We start from the raw sequence: 18837 nt of genomic DNA on the forward strand, positions 1-18837 counted from the left end.
ATTGTTGTAGTTCTGATAATGCCGGTTTGCATTTATCTTTTTTAATTAATGAGGACTCAGTGACTTTCTCGATTATGTATGACATGTCATGAAGCTGGTGCTGAGAGATTACTGTTGTCTACTGTTAAAGCAGGTGGCGCGAGCTGACCAGGCAGTCATCCATGGTGCCCCAACGACCCACCCACGGGTCAAGGGATAGATGAGATGATGAGACTGTTAAACTGCATATGAACACGAAACAGTTTATCGACCTCGATACCGTGTGACCCCACATTATAATGACGAACATTGTGAACAATCGTGGCTGAGAGATAAAAACAAAAACGCCGGCAACACAATTAGTTTGAAGTGTCTGGACCGAAGATAAAACTTTACCATGGACTTGCGGTCTTGTGATGTTTAATCAGTGGTATCCACATCGTGCATGTCGGGGTGGGGAAAAACCCGTGTAGAGGTGGGCAAAAACCCGTCTATCGCAGAACAGGTTCCGGGAAGGCGTAGATGCGTGGGCAGCTAATTAGGTCTATAATCACCAGTATCATCATCAAAGAGGAAGGTGGCAGAGTGGTTAAGACGCTCATTTGCACATGCAGAGTCGTTGAGGGTCTGGGTTCGAATTCCGCACTCCGGCCCTTTTTCCCCCAAGTTTGACTGGAAATGTCAAGCCGAGTGTCAATGCGTTCGTATGAGACGATAAACCGAGGTCCCGTATGTAGCACGCACTTGGCGCGCAGGAAAAGAACCCACGGCGACATAAAAAAAAAAGCAGAGCATAACTGTGAACAATTGTTGAGAATCTCTTTGGTGTGCACAAAGCTACCTGTTTGTTTTATATTCAGAGCAGCTGATGTCTTTATTGTATAAAAATGACGTGGCACTTTGCTATTGTAGGGTATTAAAGGAATCATAAAATAATGTTAATAAGAGAGGGGAGATAAGGATGAACATGCTCCTAATTTGGTGGTTATCACACTCTTTTTTTCAGCTTTACTCTGCATTCTTTTCATGAAGCATGGAAAATATTATCACACTCTACTCTCTCAAAGTGATTATTAACATAAACAGGTTACCCCACCCCCAGCACCTGACTTCTGCACGTCAAATGCAAACCACTCCATGTTATTTTCTGGCCCGATCCTACCCTTCCACTAAACCCTGTTTTACCACCAAAAAATTATCCAAAGAGTCCCCTCCCCCTTCCAACTCCTCATATCTTACCACCCCCTCCCTCTCCCCATTACTCCTCACACTGACACCCTACACACCCCTTATCGTAGCCCTATCCTACCCCTCCTCCTCCTCTTACCCAGCTAATACTGGTTGGGCATTAAATGTCGGTAATAGGTGAATGCTGAAAAAGGTAAGTAAAGCAAACCCACAGCTAACACTGATTGGGTATTAAATGTCGGTAATTGGTGAATGCTGAAAAATGGTAAGTAAAGCAAACACACAGCTAACACTGATTGGGTATTAAATGTCGGTAATTGGTGAATGCTGAAAAATGGTAAATAAAGCGAACCCACAGCTAACACTGACTGGGTATTAAATGTCGGTAATTGGTGAATGCTGAAAAATGGTAAGTAAAGCAAATACACAGCTAACACTGATTGGGTATTAAATGTCGGTAATTGGTGAATGCTGAAAAAAGGTAAATAAAGCAAATACACAGCTAACACTGATAGTGATTGGGTATTAAATGTCGGTAATTGGTGAATGCTGAAAAATGGTAAGTAAAGCAAATACCCACCTAACACTGATTGGGTATTTAATGTCGGTAATTGGTGAATGCTGAAAAATGGTAAGTAAAGCAAATACACAGCTAACACTGACTGGGTATTAAATGTCGGTAATTGGTGAATGCTGAAAAAAGGTAAGTAAAGCAAATACACAGCTAACACTGACTGGGTATTAAATGTCGGTAATTGGTGAATGCTGAAAAAAGGTAAGTAAAGCGAACCCACAGCTAACACTGACTGGGTATTAAATGTCGGTAATTGGTGAATGCTTAAAAAAATGTAGGTGAAGCAAATACACTGCTAACACTGACTGGGTATTTAATGTCGGTAATTGGTAGATGCTGAGTAGTAGTGTGTGTATTTCCAGGATCAGAAAATGTCGACGGTCAATCCCAAGCCCAATGTCATTCATACATACCTTTCAACCCTCAGATACATTCCCGTATTTTCGATGATAAGATAATAAAAAAAAAATCTTCATATGTTATAGCACAAAAATTCATATCAGACTTCCTTGCTGGCGTTTATCTCTCTCTCTCTCCCCCTCTCTCTCAACCTTCCTGCTTTATCAGTGTGTGTGTGTGTGTGTGTGTGTGTGTGTGTGTGTGTGTGTGTGTTGTGTGTGTGTGTGTGTGTGTTGTGTTTATGTGTTTGTGTGTGAGTGTGCGTGTGTGCGTGCGTTTGTGTGTGTGTGTGTGTGTGTGTGGGCGTGTGTCTGTGTGAGAGTGTGTGTGTGTTTGCGCGCGCGTGCGTGCGTGTGTGTGCGTGCGTGGTGTGTGTGTGTGTGTGTGTGTGTGGATGGGTGGGTGGGTGGGTGGATGGGTGTGTGGGTGTGACTGAAGCCTGATTGGATGTCACAGGAAATGAATGATGAGAGCTCAGTCGGCTGTACCCATGTAGACAGCCTGTGGTGCGTGATAGCAAAGCGATTAGAACTTAGACTTTGACCCAGGCCAGGCGTTATATAAGTAAGTGTCAATACCAATCAAATCAATGCACGGTATTTCTCCCAGAAACGTTGACACTGTGGTGACATCATTATTTTCTTGCCAACTTACCGTGATCGATTTCAATCTCAGACTACTCTTCTTGAATTCGAACCGTTATGAGAATGTTTTTCACTGACACTTCTATCATCTGATTTATAATATTTCTATTTTTCGAGTCCAGTCATACTGAGAAACAGAATCAGAAAGCAAGAGTTTGACAAATCAATGCTGTTGACGTGAAAAGAAAATCAGCCAGCCGACGCAGACGGTTGTCGATGTAAATAAAAGTGTGACCCGAATAAAAAAAAAAAGTATAAAAATAAGACAAGTTGATAAATGAGTTATCACCGTCGTAAGTATCATTAAAAAAATCAAACCCAGCTCAAGAAAAGAAAAAAAATCTTTTCGTTTCTATTAGGACTCGGCAGGGACAAGGACCATTTTTCATTTTCATAACCGACCCACTGTGTCGCTGGTCTCGCACCTCTGGCAAAAAACCAAGAGAAAAAATAACAACTACAACAACAACAACACAACAAAAACCCAGGAAGATTTAACGATTGATACTGCAGAGAAAAATAGAAACAATTACCACCGCCACCACCACCGCCACCACCGCCATCAACCACACAATCGGAGGGTGAAGAATCAAAACAACAACAGCAACAACAGAACCCCAGGAAGATTTAACGATTGATACTGCAGAGAAAAATAGAAACAATTACCACCGCCGCCACCACCGCCATCAACCACACAATCGGAGGGTGAAGAATCAAAACAACAACAGCAACAACAACATCGAAAAAGACAATCAGAATGCAGATCGCCTTTTTAGCGCGTCACCGGGGTTACCAAATTGGCCTGGTGTGTCTGTACTTTGTCACCCTTCTGTTCTTCGCCGGTAACTTCACCCCTGAGTGGCTCCACTACTCCAAGAAAGAGACTAAAGACGTGAGCACCGGATATAAAGTCATCACCCACAGGGAGGCCTCCGCTTTCTCCAGCGTCCTTGTAGGCTGCTCCACAGAGGAGATGGAGGGATATTATATAACACATAGGTTCATGAATGGTGGCTTTTCGGACACTAAAGACGTGTGTGGCACTGGCTTCTACGTGGATTCCGTCGCGGGTGAGTTTTCTGTCATTGTATGTGGGGTTGATGTATGATATCCGTGTTCGACTATGACCACCAGAACAGCAGAGGAGGCAACTGCTGTCCCGACTATCTGGGCTAGAATTTGATCACAGTGGAGAGTGTCTTGCCCAAGTTATACAACCCCACTCTCTCGGCCAAGAGGGTTTTTAGGACAGTCGGTGTTGGGGATGGCAAAGGTCAACAAGCCTCCAAGGTTGCAGCATTAGGAGCCAGTGTAATTTTGCCCTCCTAGTTTGAGAGTCATAGTCCTTCACAAAAGACTAAGCTGAACATGATTTCCAATTGCAATGGAGATATCATTGAGAAAACGGCTCTCACTTTGCTGTTGGCCCAACCGTAAACTTATGTCGATCTGTGATATAAGCTGAGTGTTAGGTCTTTGTATGACATGGACAAACGAACAATAAAGAGTGGTAACTCTCTCCATTTACGAGATACACAACTTCAAGTTAATGCTGCTTATGCTGAACCCATTCAGCTAGCACACAGGTAGATAAAAGGTATATTGGAATAATGAACCAAGATACTTCCTAAAAAACGAAAGTTCCGGGCTTGTACTTATACTACTTATATCTCGGAGTTGTTGTGTTTGGTGTGTGTGTGTGGTTCGTCCGTCGGGATCGACGAGGACCATCTAGTCATCCTGGGGGTGGGTGGGTTGGGCTCTGTGGGTGCGCAGATGACTGGTCAGGCCAATCCGCGCCCAGAAGGTTCTGACGCAGTGTGGACAGGGGATGGTGGCGGCTGTCAGGGACTTGCTGGCACTGCTTTTCCTGGCCTGTCTGCGTTGCTCTGCTGCAGCGATTCTGTTGGCCTCACAGGATTTGGCGCCTTTGTGGACAGCTGAACGCCACTTTGGTCTGTCCATTGCATTCACCTCCCACGTGTCGTGGCTGATGTTGAAGGTCTTCAGAGAAGCTTTCAGAGTGTTTGGTGTAGTAAGGGGGAGGAGGGGTGGGGGTCTGGGGGTGGAGAATGGGTTTATGACTGGCATAATTATTATCGTCGTTGTCGTCATCGTCATGACCTCTTCTTTTTTTCTCTTTTTCTTTTGTTCACCAATTCCTTTTTTAGTTTCAGTTCCTCCCTTGTTTTTATCGTCGACGTCGTCGTCATCTTCATCATCATTATCATCATCATCATCTGACTGTCTGTCTGCCCCCTCCCCCTTTTCTTTTTTTTTTCTCTCTCTCTCTCCTTCTTTCTGAAAATAATCATTGTCATTCTCTCTCTCTCTCTCTCTCTCTCTCTCTCTCTCTCTCTCTCTCTCTCTCTCTCTTCTTAGGTTGTATCTGAGGAAATGCGTAAAGCTCCTCTCTCTTCTGTGTGTGTGTGTGTGTGTGTGTGTGTGTGTGTGTGTGTGTGTGTGTGTGTGTGTGCGTGCGTGCGTGCGTGCGTGTGTGATTCTCAGAAGTCTCAGTGGAAAAGAAATCTCTTCGCCTTAACGGACAGGGTATTCTGGACCGGTTGTGACAAGATGTGTTTGAAAAAAATCGGTGACAATTTATCAGCCCTTTTGTTCTTGGCACAGTTTCAATTGCCAATGAAGTTAGATTAAAAATCCGGTCTCCTTTCGGAGCTATAGCGCCGGCAGGCAAACTGGGCGTACAGTCATATGCGGTTATGTGTGTGTGTGTGTGTGTGTGTGTGTGTGTGTGTGTGTGTGTGATAGTCAGTCGTGTCCGACTATGACCATCAGAACAGCAGATGAGGCAACTGCTGTTCCGACTATTTGGGCTAGAATTTGATTATAGTGGAGAGTGTCTTGCCCAAGTGCATCCCCACTCTCTCGGCCAAGAGGGTTTTAGGACAGTCGGCGTTGGGATGGTTCCCAAAGGCCAACTAGCCCACAAGGCTGCAGCACTAAGAGCCAGTGCAATTTTGCCTCCTAGTTTGAGAGTCATAGTCCTTCACAAAAGACTAAGCTGTAAATGGTTTCCCATTGACTGGAGAAACCATTGATAATACAGCTCTCACTTTGCTGTTGGCCCAAATGTAAACTTATGTCAATCTGTGATATAAGCCGAGTGCTGAGCCTTATATGCGGTTATAATGATTCTGAAACCTCACAACATCGCGCTTGGTTTCCGTCAATGTAATGTTGTTTACGCTGTTACAGCCTTCTGAATAACATGGAGTCGAGTGTTGGCCAAGTGGTAACGCGTCCGCGTAGGAAGCGAAAGAATCTGAGTGCACTGGTTCAAATCCCACAGTCGCCAGTATTTTCTCCGCCTCTATTAGACCTTGAGCGGTGGTCTGGACGCTAGTCATTCGGATGAGACGATAAACCGAAGTCCTGGCCGTGCGCAGCTCGCACGTAGGCACACGTAAAAGAACCTATGGCAACATAAAGGTTGTCCTTGAAAACATTTTGTAGAAAAATCCATTTTGATAGGAAAACAAATACACTTGCACACACAGAGACACATACACACACGCACACACACACATACACACACACACACACATACACACACACACACACACACACACACACACACACACACACACACACAGGTGGCATTTTACTGCTGCGACGACTTTTCCTAGTGAGAGTAGCCCAAATACCACACAGAGAAATCTTATTCATTTACCTTGACACAAGGTTGTGATCACTTGTGTAGAAGATGTTCCAACGATACTTATATTGATAGATGTTGTCTCGTTCGTCATTTATCAGATGGATCCCCCCGTCTCCTCGACGAAGGCGGCAGTACGTCGCAGGTCCTCCAGTCCTCCGTAGAACTTCCGGGCCGCTGGGATTGGGTCGGGCCAGATTTGATCTCGGAGCGCTTGGTGGAGCGGTCAGGACTGCAGCAGATGTTCTGTTGTCTGGCTGCCTGTTCTGCAGGGGCAGTGCTCTGTGTCGCCGATACGGTGTTTCGTGTATAGGTGGTGTTTCAGGCGGTTGTGGCCTGACCTGAGCCTGAAAATGACTATCTGCTTTCGACGAGTCAGCATGTAGTACGGTTCTGCTCTGTTGTGGCGTGGATGCTGTTGCTTCCACTTCTTCTGCAGCTTGGCCTTAATGAGTCACATTAATGGTGACATTTTTTTTTATCTTTAAAGGAATCAACTACTGGATCAAAGCAGAATTTTCTTCCAGAGAGCAGATGGTATAACTTTGACTTTTGGTTCCTGTCTTTTCAGGTGGCTGGGTGAAAGCGTGTCAAGCGTTTGAAGGGGCAGCTGTACTTGCACTCCTGATAGTGTGCATCTACACCATCAGGGTTAACTTCTGCAAGCGCGAGCTTGGAACCAAAAGGCCTTTTGTGGAGATAACCGCCGTGGGTGCCGGTATGTGCGTCTGTCTGTCTTATGTCTACGTGTGACTAAATATATGTCTTTTCTTATTGTTTACGTGGTGTATGTATGTGTGAACAATAAAATGCTGAGCGGATAGCAGTCTTGCGCAGGTAGAACTTTCTGCTGCAACACAAAACCGTTTCTGACATAGTTCAAGGAGTAAGTTGGGGAAAACCCTAACCGTATTTCAACATCGCTTGAACCGCCTCTACTTGGCACTGCATACTGAACCGGAACCGGAAAATGACGAGTGTATACGCTTTTCATATATTTTTAGTTTGTTTAATTTGTGTTTGTTGGTTTTTTGTTTTTGTTTGTGTGTGTGTGTGTGTGTGTGTGTGTGTGTGTGTGTGTGTGTGTGTGTGTGTTTCTTATATAATCATATGCTACGAAGGAAATAAAAGCACGATTTGGCCAGTTTGAGGCTTCTCTGAATCAAGTGGGTATACCAAGTTCTTTGCCGGTTCTTTTCAAATCGGTGCTCGTTGTTCGTAGTCCATAGGGTTTTAACCCTTTCAGAACTACTAGGATGTTTGCGTAACTTTCCCAGCCAGGAGGTTTTTAACAGTAATTTTCAAATGATTTAAAAACCGAAGGAGTGGCAATTCGCGCTGATCACATGTTTGCCTCACATGTCGATGTTTACAGTGATCGTTCTCTTTATCACTGTCGGACTCAAAAGAACTTTATACATATACTTTGATTACTCATTTTGTAGCGTTTGCTGTGATGGCATGTGTGAGGGGACGTGACATCTATTCAAGCATTAATGTAGGAATGAATCCCTTCATTTGACTTTTGACAACTTCAGGAGGACGACCTGACTATGATAGGGACGCGTGGAGGGGGATGGAGGGGGATGGGGGTATGGGGACATATCTTGAATAACAATTGGCCTAGTATGCCTTTGTGGTTGTGATAGGTGAAAAAACAACAACACAACAACAGATCTTTGAATTTCCAGCATTGCATTGTATTGTATTGTATTGTATTGCATTTTTTGTCACAACATATTTCTCTGTGTGAACTTTGGGAGAGTCAGCGTCGCTGCAGTGCAGCGCCACTACAACTTTTTTCATTCTCTTTTTTTTTTCTCTGTCTGCAAGTGTATTTGTTCCACTGCCACCAAAGACTGATTGCTGTTGTTGTTCTTGTTGTTGTTGTTACTGGTTTGTTTTTTAACCCCTTTAACCCCTTTGTTGTCGTGGGGTCTTTAACGTTCTCTTTTTTTCCCCCTCTTTTTATTTCCAGGAGTTCTGGGCTTCCTGGGCTGCATGATCTTTGTGGGCAAGGTGGGCAGCAAAGTGAGGGGTGGCCAGGACTATTCCTTCGCCTGGTCCCTCTTCCTTACCATCGTCGTCAGCATCCTTCTTATAGTCAACGGCGTTGTCATCGCCATCTTCAACCAGGCAAACAAGTACAGCAGATGGAAGGACGAAGCCCAGTCGGAGCCAAACGTTTCGTACAGCGCAGACACCCAAGATATCGCAATTCACGTGACAGGGGCCGGGGAGACAGGGGTTAAAGGAATTGGGGAGACTGGGGCTAAACCCGTCGTGGAACAGGTCACGATTCCCTAACCCCCCCCCCCCCCAAAAAAAAAAAAAAAAAAAAACCCAAAAAAACCAACCAACCAAACAAACAAACAAAAAACCCACAACATACACACACACGAAAAAAAAGGTATCAACTCCAAAAATCATTCTCTTCTTTCCCATTTTTTTTTTTTAGTTCATTCATTACTGAACGTACCAGAACATAGAAGGAACACTTAACATTTTGGTAAGAATCGTCGCAGAAGTCAGCTATATTTTTCACAACCCGGTTAAAAAAAAAAAATCACAAAAACTGCTCTCCCCTTGCTAAGGAATTGTGAGGAATCAGAGGTCATAAATGAAAGTAATTTCTAGCCACAAATGCTCAAGGAGGTACAGAAAGAAAGTAAACGTTTTTTTGTGACGGACGATGAATGTGGATTACGGATCTTGACTCCCCCCCCCGCCCCCATCCCCGCCCTCCCCAATTATTTTGATTGTAGATAACTATTCAGGTATTTCAAGGTGAAGATAATAATTTTTTTATGCATCAATATAGTCTATTTCCACTTCCACAGATTAACATCCAAAATGTAAACAAACAAAACACAGCTGGAAATAACACAAGCATTGCCAGACTATACCTGTATAAGAATATAAAAAGCTGATAAGTTTATGACAACAGCCACAACTCTTGTAGACTTGTAAGTGAATAATTGTCCGAACAATGACAAACGTGGGTTCAGTCATGAAAAATAGTCAATCATTTTCTCAGAAACTGAGTAGTAAAGTCTTTTTGTTTGTTTTTTTACACATGAAAGCGTACCCATTTTAGAAGGGGAAGGTGAAAGCAATGTAAAGGTAAATGGAGGAAGAGTATGTGCGTGTGAGTGTGTGTGTGTGTGTGTGTGTGTGTGTGTGTGAGAGAGAGAGAGAGAGAGAGAGAGAGCAATGAACAAAGCATTGCTTCTAAACTGGCTAATGACAATCTAAATGGAATATGACATATCCTATTGAGCACTGAGTTTGTAATTAGATCAATGGTCAAAACGCCCGAAAGGTGGGGGCAAAATGCCCCCATTAGACGCTCTGCCCCTCGTGACGGCGTATTATTGAAAAACAGCCCCCCACCCCCACCCCCCCTGTATTGTAACTTCAACGAGGAGAAAAAAATCGGATTTCTCGCATGCATGGGACTTCTTCTCTCGAACAAATTCTGCAAGAGGAACCAGTGGATGTCATTCCATTTGTGTGGCTCCGATTTTCGCTAAATGGACAGACGACGGTTATACAAGTGCGTTTATACTCTCATATTTTGCGACTATTTGACAGATTTTTTTTAAACTGTCCCTCTTTGCAGTCTTTGTATTTGAACAGAAAAATGTATGTGGAACTATCAAAAAGAACCGAAATGGCTCACGGTCGCCGACTGACAAACAGACGCATACACACAATCTCCCACCCTTCGCGCGTGCACACTCACCACCACCCCCCCATACCACACACAAGTACGCACTCGCGCGCGCGCGCGCGCACACACACACACACACACACACACACACACACGTACATACACAAAAACCAATGATACAATTGCACACATGCACGCCTTCGCAAATTTTGAGTCTGTTTATTTATTCATTTTCAAGTAGCATTATATTGTCAATCAAAAATCTCTCGGTTGTACAGTTATCCAAGAAAGTGACTATTTTAGATAAAGAAAAACACACGAACACGCGCACACACACCCCTCGCCCCCGCTCCCACGCGGACATAGATGCACATGCACACACACGTGCACACATTATCCGCACATGCACACACACATTTGGATCTATTTGCTGATGTAAATTTGACTTTTCCTCATGTCATTTTTACCTGCGAACAGACAAATTTGAAAACACTCTGCGCATTATCTGCGTAAATGTCACATATATATTTTCTTTTGTTTGTTCCTTTTATTTACAGGCTTCTACTACATATTTCTACTACATATTTTGTTCTCAGTGCCATTCACTTGTTCGCTTGAAGAGGCCAAAAATTCACGTGTTTCATTTACGCGTTTAATTAATCAACCTGATTTTTAAAGATTGTTTGGTGTGAATTTGTAATTTGATGTGACACAGCGTTTCAGAATACAATGTGGCTTAGAAAGCGTGTTGTTCTCATCTGTGCTAAAACAACGTTGATAAATCGATTCGCCCTTACCATGCATGCATGCAGTTCTCCCAGTTCCCTCAAATCTTTCACATATTATTGCACATCAATCTGTTACGACAAGAAATAAATATGCGGGTTCTTAAAATAGATCAATTCACAATACAGACTTCAAAAATGAAAAAAATTGTAAAAAACATAAAACAAAAACAAAAACAACTACCACCAGTTTCTTTTCATTTTGTATCCACAACACAATTCAGTTTCCATTGAGTAGGTCCTACACCTTATGACAACAAATTTGGGACATTATCTGTTGCCATTCACTAGGCGAACATCAGAGAACAACCATTATCAGGCAGTAACTTATCAACCACAGACACCATTGTAGGCCTATCGCATGTTACAAACGTTGTTCATTTCCAAGGCAACTGTCAAAAGATGGACAGAAAACATTCAGTGCTGCGTAATGTAAATTTAACGGAATTCGGATTAGTTCTGTTCAAACCATCCAGCAAAAAAAAAAAAAAAAAAAAAAAGGAGAGAGAGAGAGAAAAACAAAAACAACAACAACGACAACACAACAACAAAGAAAAATAAAATCCAATTGGCAACACGATAACAAAATAGAACCCTTCATCACATGTCCATCAATGAACCTTTCCCGTTTCAACCGTCACCTGCATTCATTTACTTCTGTGACATTTCCCCCCTTACATAAAAATATACATACCACTCAATAGAGGACATATTGCGTGAAAAACCCCACAGTGACTCGAATTTCAATCCATGCATAATTTTGTACACAGTCATTGGCTTTCGGACGATGGCAGAGACAGACAGATCCTCCACACATGCAGACGAGACACTTACACGTATGGATGTAATTATGGTTGGGTAGGTACAAACGAACAAACATATTATCCTGAAGCATAAATAATCTGGCACAAGCGCGTATAAGCACACACCCCAAACCCAAACTCAGTTACTCTCTCTCTTCCTCCCTCCCTCTCTCCCTACCCCCCTCTCTCTATCTCACACACACACACATGCATGCATGCACGCACACACGCATAAGAAAGACGTACATGGAGACAGATAAATAAAAACGTACCACTGGTAGAATTTAGCAATCGTTACATGTGCCTTTCCCCCCGTTCTTCTTCTTCTCTATCTCTTTGCTAGTGTGTGTGTGTGTGTGTGTGTGTGTGTGTGTGTGTGTGTGTGTGTGTGTTCTCTCTCTGCTGTGCGCGTGTGTGTGTATGCGTGTGTGTGTGTGTGTGTGTGTGTGTGTGTGTGTGTGTGTGTGTGTGTGTGTGTGTGTGTATTCATGTGTGTGTGTGTGTGTGTGTGTGTGTGTGTGTATTCATGTGTGTGTGTGTGTGCGTGTGCGTGCGCGCGCGCATGTCCAATCCATCGACCTGTGAAACAAACAAAAACAAAACAAAAAAAACAAACAAAAAAACCTCAGAAACACACTGCAAGATGAAAGTGGAAATTACAGGAATAGAGAAAGGTTCGGGGAAGGGACCCAGAAGCACGCTACGAAAACCAGCTTCAAACATCACTAGACATATAGGCCCTGACACACTAGACAGATAGGCCATGACACACTAGACAGATAGGTTCTGACACACTAGACAGATGGGCCCTGACACACTAGACAGATAAGCCCTGACATGTAATGAAACCCCTATGGAAGGAACAAGAAGAAGAAAGAGAGGCCGACCGAGAAACACCCAGCGAAGAGAGACCTCCAGGCAGACACCAAGAGGATAGGCTATACACATAACTTCGAATTGTCCAGTTTGACCAAAGGCATTCATTGTTAGCACGGTGACCTTAATGGGTATCTTAATCATGTGTAAATTCACATATGTAAAATCTAACTTCACTCTGATATTTTCCTTGATATATCAACATTTTAGTTCTCATAGTCTTTTCATATACTTATTTTATCATCCCCCAAAATATCTATTGTTCTTATTCTGTTTCGTTGTCTTACCATCTACACAAATGCTGCGCAAAACGATTCACATACAACACATTCAATCTGAAATAGCACGTGGACAAAACTAAACGTACATGACACACACAATTCAGTGAAATTTTGGTTTGGTTACAGCCCAATATGTACGCCTCATCTGCACTTCTGACTACGTTATTGTCCTTTAAAAGACACAGCGAACTGAAACACGATGTTTTATCATCATCATTATTGCCATTACAACCGTCAACATTGACATTGTTGACTTTTTGTTGTTGTTGACGATGTGTTTAATTGTTTGACTCGAAACAAAACAAAACAAGAAGGGGAAATATCAACAAATGAAAAACAAAGAAACAAAATAAATTAATCAACAAAAACAAACAAACAAATAAATAAATAAATAAATAACTACATAAACCACTTGGAAACAAACTTTCTATCATGAATGATTCCGCATGCCATTTTGCTCCCCGTCAAAAAGGAGACAGCGATGATTTCGTCCTGCTGTTCATAACTTCAGGGCCCGGTACTCTCTCCTCTCTTCCTCGCCTCGAGGACCCACATAGTTGTCGGTCCTGTGAGCCAGCCCCCTGTCTATCATGACGTGCGCCATGTCCACCACAGTGTCCCGGGTGTCACGTGTCTCCAGGCCCAGCACGTCGCGCATCTGATGCACCAGAAAACAGAAAGTTGAAGGATGCACCATAAAACAGAAAGTTGAAGGATGCATCAGAAAACACAAACTTGAAGTATGGACCAGAAAGAAGACTTGCAGGATGGACCTAATAGTAGAGACTTGACAGATGGACCAGAAAGCAGAGACTTGAAAGATGGACCAGGAAGCGGAGACTTTGAAGGGAGGACTAGAAAGTACAGGCTTGAAGGTTGGACCACAAAGCAGGGACTTGGAAGATGGACCAGAAAGCGGAGACCTGAAAGATAGACAAGAAAGTTGAAAGATGGACCAGAAAGCAGAGACTTTGAAGTGAGGACCAGAGAGCAGACTAGAAGTATGGACAGGAAAGGAGAGACTTTGAAGGATGGACCAGAAAATGGAAACTTAAAGGATGGACCAGAAAGCAGATACTTGAAGGATAGACCACAAAGCAGAGCCTTGAAGGTTGGACCACAAAGCAGAGACTTGAAAGGTGGACCACAAAGCAGGGACTTGAAAGATGGACCACAAAGCAGGGACTTGAAAGATGGACCACAAAGCAGGGACTTGAAAGATGGACCACAAAGCAGACTTGAAAGATGGACCACAAAGCAAGGACTTGAAAGATGGACCACAAAGCAGAGACTTTGAAGGATGGGCAGAGACTTTGGAGGATGGAGCAGAAAGGGGAGACTTTGGAGGATGGAACAGAAAGGGGAGACTTTGGAGGATGGAACAGAAAGGGGAGACTTTGGAGGAAGGAACAGAAGGGGGAGACTTTGAAGGATGGAGCATAAAGGAGAGACATTGGAGGATAGAGCAGAAAGGAGAGACTTTGGAGGATGGAGCAGAAAGGAGAGACTTTGGAGGATGGAGCAGAAAGGAGAGACTTTGAAGGATGGAACAGAAAGGGGAGACTTTGGAGGATGGAGCAGAAAGGGCAGACTTTGGAGGATGGAGCAGAAAGGGGAGACTTAAAACCATGGAACAGAAAGTGGAGACTTTGGAGAATGGACCAGAAAGGGAAGGGGAGTCTTTGGAGGATGGAGCAGAAAGGGGAGACTTTTGAGGATGGAGCAGAAAGGGGAGACTTTGGAGGATGGAGCAGAAAGGGGAGACTTTGGAGGATGGAACAGAAAGGGGAGACTTTGGAGGATGGAGCAGAAAGGGGAGACTTTGGAGGGTGGAGCAGAAAGGAGAGACAATGGAAGGTGGAGCAGAAAGGGGAGACTTTGGAGGGTGGAGCAGAAAGGAGAGACAATGGAGGGTGGAGCAGAAAGGAGAGACTCTGAAGGACGGAGCAGAAAGGAGAGACATTGGAGGATAGAACAGAAAGCAGAGACTTTGAAGGATGGAATAGAAAGCAGAGACTTTGGAGGATGGAACAGAAGGGAGAGACTTTGAAGGATGAAATAGAAAGCAGAGACTTTGAAGGATGGAACAGAAGGGACAGACTTTGGAGGATGGAGCAGAAAGGAGAGACTTTGGAGGATGGAACAGAAAGCAGAGACTTTGAAGGATGGAATAGAAAGCAGAGACTTTGGAGAATGGAACAGAAAGGGGAGGTTTTGAAGGATGGGCTTGAAAGGAGACATGAAAGATGGAGCAGAAGAAAGAGACTTTGGAAGATGTAGCAGAAGGGAGAGGTTTTGATGGATGGAGCTGAAAACAGTGACTTTGGAGAACGGACAAAAAAAGCGGAGACAGACGTGACAGGTAGGCAAAGTGACTGATAGACAGACGGACGGACAGATAGGTAGACGGACAGACAGTCAGACAGACAGGATGATCATACCCTGGCAGCGCGGTAGCTGTGGACGACGCCCAGGTAAGGCAGAACAATCTTCAGACTACCGTCCAGCTTACTTGCAATCCTTAGTACCAGGTTGGGAGCCAACAAGGTGGGGATGCTGTAGCCTGTCATCGTCATCATCATCGTCGTCGTTATCATCATCATCATCATCATCATCGGCATCATTATCATCTTTGTCATCGTCATCGTCATCATCATCATCTGCATCATTATCATCATTTTCATTATTTTCATCATGATCGTCGTCGTCATCGTCGCTGTCACCATCGTAACCATTGTCATCATTTTCATCGTCATCATCAACATCGTCGCCGCCATTATCATCGTCATCATTTTTGTCGTCATCATATACAAGAATACGTTATCATCTCTGAAAAAAAAAGTTGACTTTCGTCATTATCATCGTAACCATCATCATTTTTATCATTGTCATCACCATCATCATTTGCATTGTCGACATTATCATCACCGTTATCGTAATCATCACTTTCATCGTCATGATCATTTTCATCATCATCACCATCTTCTTCATAGTTATTTTCACCACCATTGTTTCTGTCATCATAAAAATCATAATGAATATCATCATCAGTGTCGTCTAATTATCGTCATCTTCCTCCTTGTCACCGTGTATGTGTTAATGACAACGTTTTGTTTTGTTCTGCTCTGTCAAACAGTACTGGATCTGTTGTATTTAAGTGAACTGTTTTATGTCGTACCAAATTGTATTATTTCGTACCGCATCGCATCGTATATCATCGTATTGTATCGCATTGTATCGTTCTGTATCGCATCGTATCGTATCGTATCGTATCGTATCGTATCATACTGTATCGTATCGTACCGCAGTGCATTCTTTCAGTTTCTATCGTATGGTATCGTAGGTTAAGTTAGGCCTGTTGTTTCATATCGTATCGCATGATATCGTATCGTAGTATCGTACTGAGGGGGTGTCGCAAACATACAAATTCTTGTTCAGTATTTCAGAGTGACAACCATTAATTGCTTTCACCAGAAAGACCATATGGCCAGATTTCAACCGGCGTTCTTTCGATTTCGGTACCAGCTACGTGCACGTTAAAGAAAATTATTGGTCAAAGCGAACCCCTATTTTAAAACCACCAGCAAACAGGGTGCCCGAAGGACTGACACCTTGTTGTGGCAGGTGTGGGGGGTGGAGGGGTGGCTTGTATGCTTCACTGAAGAACCCCCTAGAGCTATGACGGCGGGTACTTATACTCCTGGTTGGCCCAACACAGCTGGACAGGTCGAAGGGTATAGAGGCCGGACAAAAGCGCGATTCATTGGTCCTGTGTTGGAGGTCGGGCACAGGGTTAACAATACAGTAAAAACAACAACAACAACAACAACAAACAAGAGAGGCAAGGCCTTCAAAACTCACTTGTGATACACTTTAAAAAAAAAGAAAAAAAAATCCAAGCTTTTTATGTATTGAGTACAATTTCAAAATGTAATGTTTAAGATGAGAAAGATCAGTTTAAAGTAAATTAAGTCCCCTAGCATTAATTACAGAGTAATTTCCCTTTTTTACTATCTGCACCAAAACGTTTGCAAAATAAATAAAACTTCCATGCTGAGCAAAAGAAGTTCTTGTTTGAACAAAAAATGATAATAATAACTGCTCTTGTTGTTGGGTCAGAATATCAGATCAAAGTGCCAAGTTTAGAGAATACAAAAAATATAAATATAACAGTAAATGCAGTTTGCATATAATTAGGCTTCTTTTTTTGTGCCCATCCCAGAGGTGCAATATTGTTTTAAACAAGATGACTGGAAAGAACTGAATTTTTCCCATTTTTATGCCTAATTTGGTGTCAACTGACAAAGTATTTGCAGAGAAAATGTCAATGTTAAAGTTTACCACACACACACACACACACACACAGACAACCGAACACCGGGTTAAAACATACTCACTTTTTTTTTACACAAGTGAGTCAAAAAACCAACAAAAAAACACAACAACAACAACACCACCCCGCTTTGTTAAGAAAACAGCAGCAAGAGAAACCACCCACTGCTGTGCGTAACGAGCCTCGCCTCCTGAGTCATCATCAATCGGAAGATACTCGAATAACGAGAACTCAAGACTGAAAGCCCATCTGGGTACCATTCACAACATGGCCCCAAGTGGACAAGAGTGGCAGTTCTTCGTTCGTGCCCTACATGCGTGAGGGCATAATGGGCAGTGATTGATAGTAGTAGTAGTAGTAGTAGTAATAATAATAATAATAAAAAATACATAAAAAATAATAAAATATTGTACTTATATGGCGCAAACTTTCCACATGATGGGGTCTAATCGCCTCACATAAGATAACATAAAAAATAGTGTATATTACACATGAGCATACGAGGACATAGAAGTGGACAAAAATATCTGTATAAACCAATACAATACTACAAATACTAGTGGTAAATAGTCAGAATGAACAATTGAGTTGTGTCCCATGAACGCGAAAAAGAATACAGTCATGATACAGTCATAACACACATCAAAATGTTACTTGCAATGGACAATTCAGACAATTAACATATGATGAAGTAATGCTCCTGACAAAGCGAAACCTCTGAGCCAATCAAACGTGTGTCACTTTACAGATGAGTAGTTATCACAAACGCAAGGATTTCTACTTGATGTGATTGATCATGATGACATACTTACCTTGAGGTTCCAGTACAAACTTGAGGAGGTTGGCCATCTCTGACATCCACATATTGCCACTGCAGATGATGTGTCGGTGACCTGTCGGTGAACACACACACACACACACACACACACACATACATACAAGCATGCAAAAACGCACGCACGCACGCATGCACGCACACACACACACACACATACACGTGGACGCATGCACGCACGCACACACACACAAAACACACGCACATACGCACACACCCATACCACATACATCACACACACACGCGCACCACACATACGCACAAACACACACAAACACATATACACAAACGCCGTGCACACAGGTAAACCCGCGCATACATACGAACACAAACACATGTTGACACGTACACACACACGAACACACAAACACATAATGCACACACGCAATCATACACACACACACACACACACACAACTTCAATGAAATTATTGCAACTTTCAACAAATACGTATGACCAAGCATCATAAAGAAAATGGGTCACAGATATACACACATATGCCCCGCAAACAAAAATACAAACGCATACGCACACGGATGTGTTTCAGTTACAATGAACGAACGTACATGCGCAAAAATATGAAACACGTGAATGCATTCGCACTCCTCTCTTCTGTTCTACAACCTTTCAAACCGGAATATTTGAATACAAGACTCTACTGAATGCAACGCACACGCAGGCTGCTTTATACCCCTACGCATATACTCAATAGAGGGTAATGCATCACTGATGCCAGTAAATTAAGGAAGACGAAGTAGCAGTTGTTCTCGAAATATATAACTATGCACATT

At 43.0% G+C, this 18837-nt stretch overlaps 2 protein-coding genes across 2 annotated transcripts in view; one reads left to right on the plus strand and one right to left on the minus strand.

The window, feature by feature from the left end:
• The first annotated feature begins 2910 nt into the window (after positions 1-2910).
• LOC143288715 (uncharacterized) lies at positions 2911-8767 on the plus strand. Its single transcript, XM_076597342.1, has 3 exons — positions 2911-3854; positions 7032-7178; positions 8439-8767. The coding sequence occupies exons 1-3, from the start codon at positions 3542-3544 to the stop codon at positions 8765-8767; spliced, it is 789 nt and encodes a 262-aa protein (XP_076453457.1). The 5' UTR covers positions 2911-3541.
• Positions 8768-12852: 4085 nt separating this feature from the next.
• LOC143288872 (uncharacterized) overlaps positions 12853-18837 on the minus strand; it is a 66594-nt gene continuing 60609 nt past the window's right edge. The window contains exons 7-9 of the mRNA XM_076597527.1: positions 18024-18104; positions 15320-15441; positions 12853-13536 (exon numbers count right to left, since the gene is read on the minus strand). Coding sequence (XP_076453642.1) covers positions 13378-13536; positions 15320-15441; positions 18024-18104 — 362 coding nt within the window. The 3' untranslated portion in view covers positions 12853-13377. The remainder of the gene's footprint in view (positions 13537-15319; positions 15442-18023; positions 18105-18837) is intronic.

Source organism: Babylonia areolata, chromosome 13 (genome assembly GCF_041734735.1).
Source record: "Babylonia areolata isolate BAREFJ2019XMU chromosome 13, ASM4173473v1, whole genome shotgun sequence".
Classification (NCBI taxonomy): Eukaryota; Metazoa; Mollusca; class Gastropoda; order Neogastropoda; family Buccinidae; genus Babylonia; species Babylonia areolata.

What these genes read in the sequence shown, in the direction of transcription:
- LOC143288715 (XM_076597342.1), top strand. Translation starts at nt 3,542, where the DNA reads ATGCAGATCGCCTTTTTAGCGCGTCACCGGGGTTACCAAATTGGCCTG. An exon ending in CTACGTGGATTCCGTCGCGG is followed by an intron (nt 3,855 to 7,031) that starts GTGAGTTTTCTG and finishes CTGTCTTTTCAG; the next exon opens with GTGGCTGGGTGAAAGCGTGT. An exon ending in GATAACCGCCGTGGGTGCCG is followed by an intron (nt 7,179 to 8,438) that starts GTATGTGCGTCT and finishes TTTTATTTCCAG; the next exon opens with GAGTTCTGGGCTTCCTGGGC.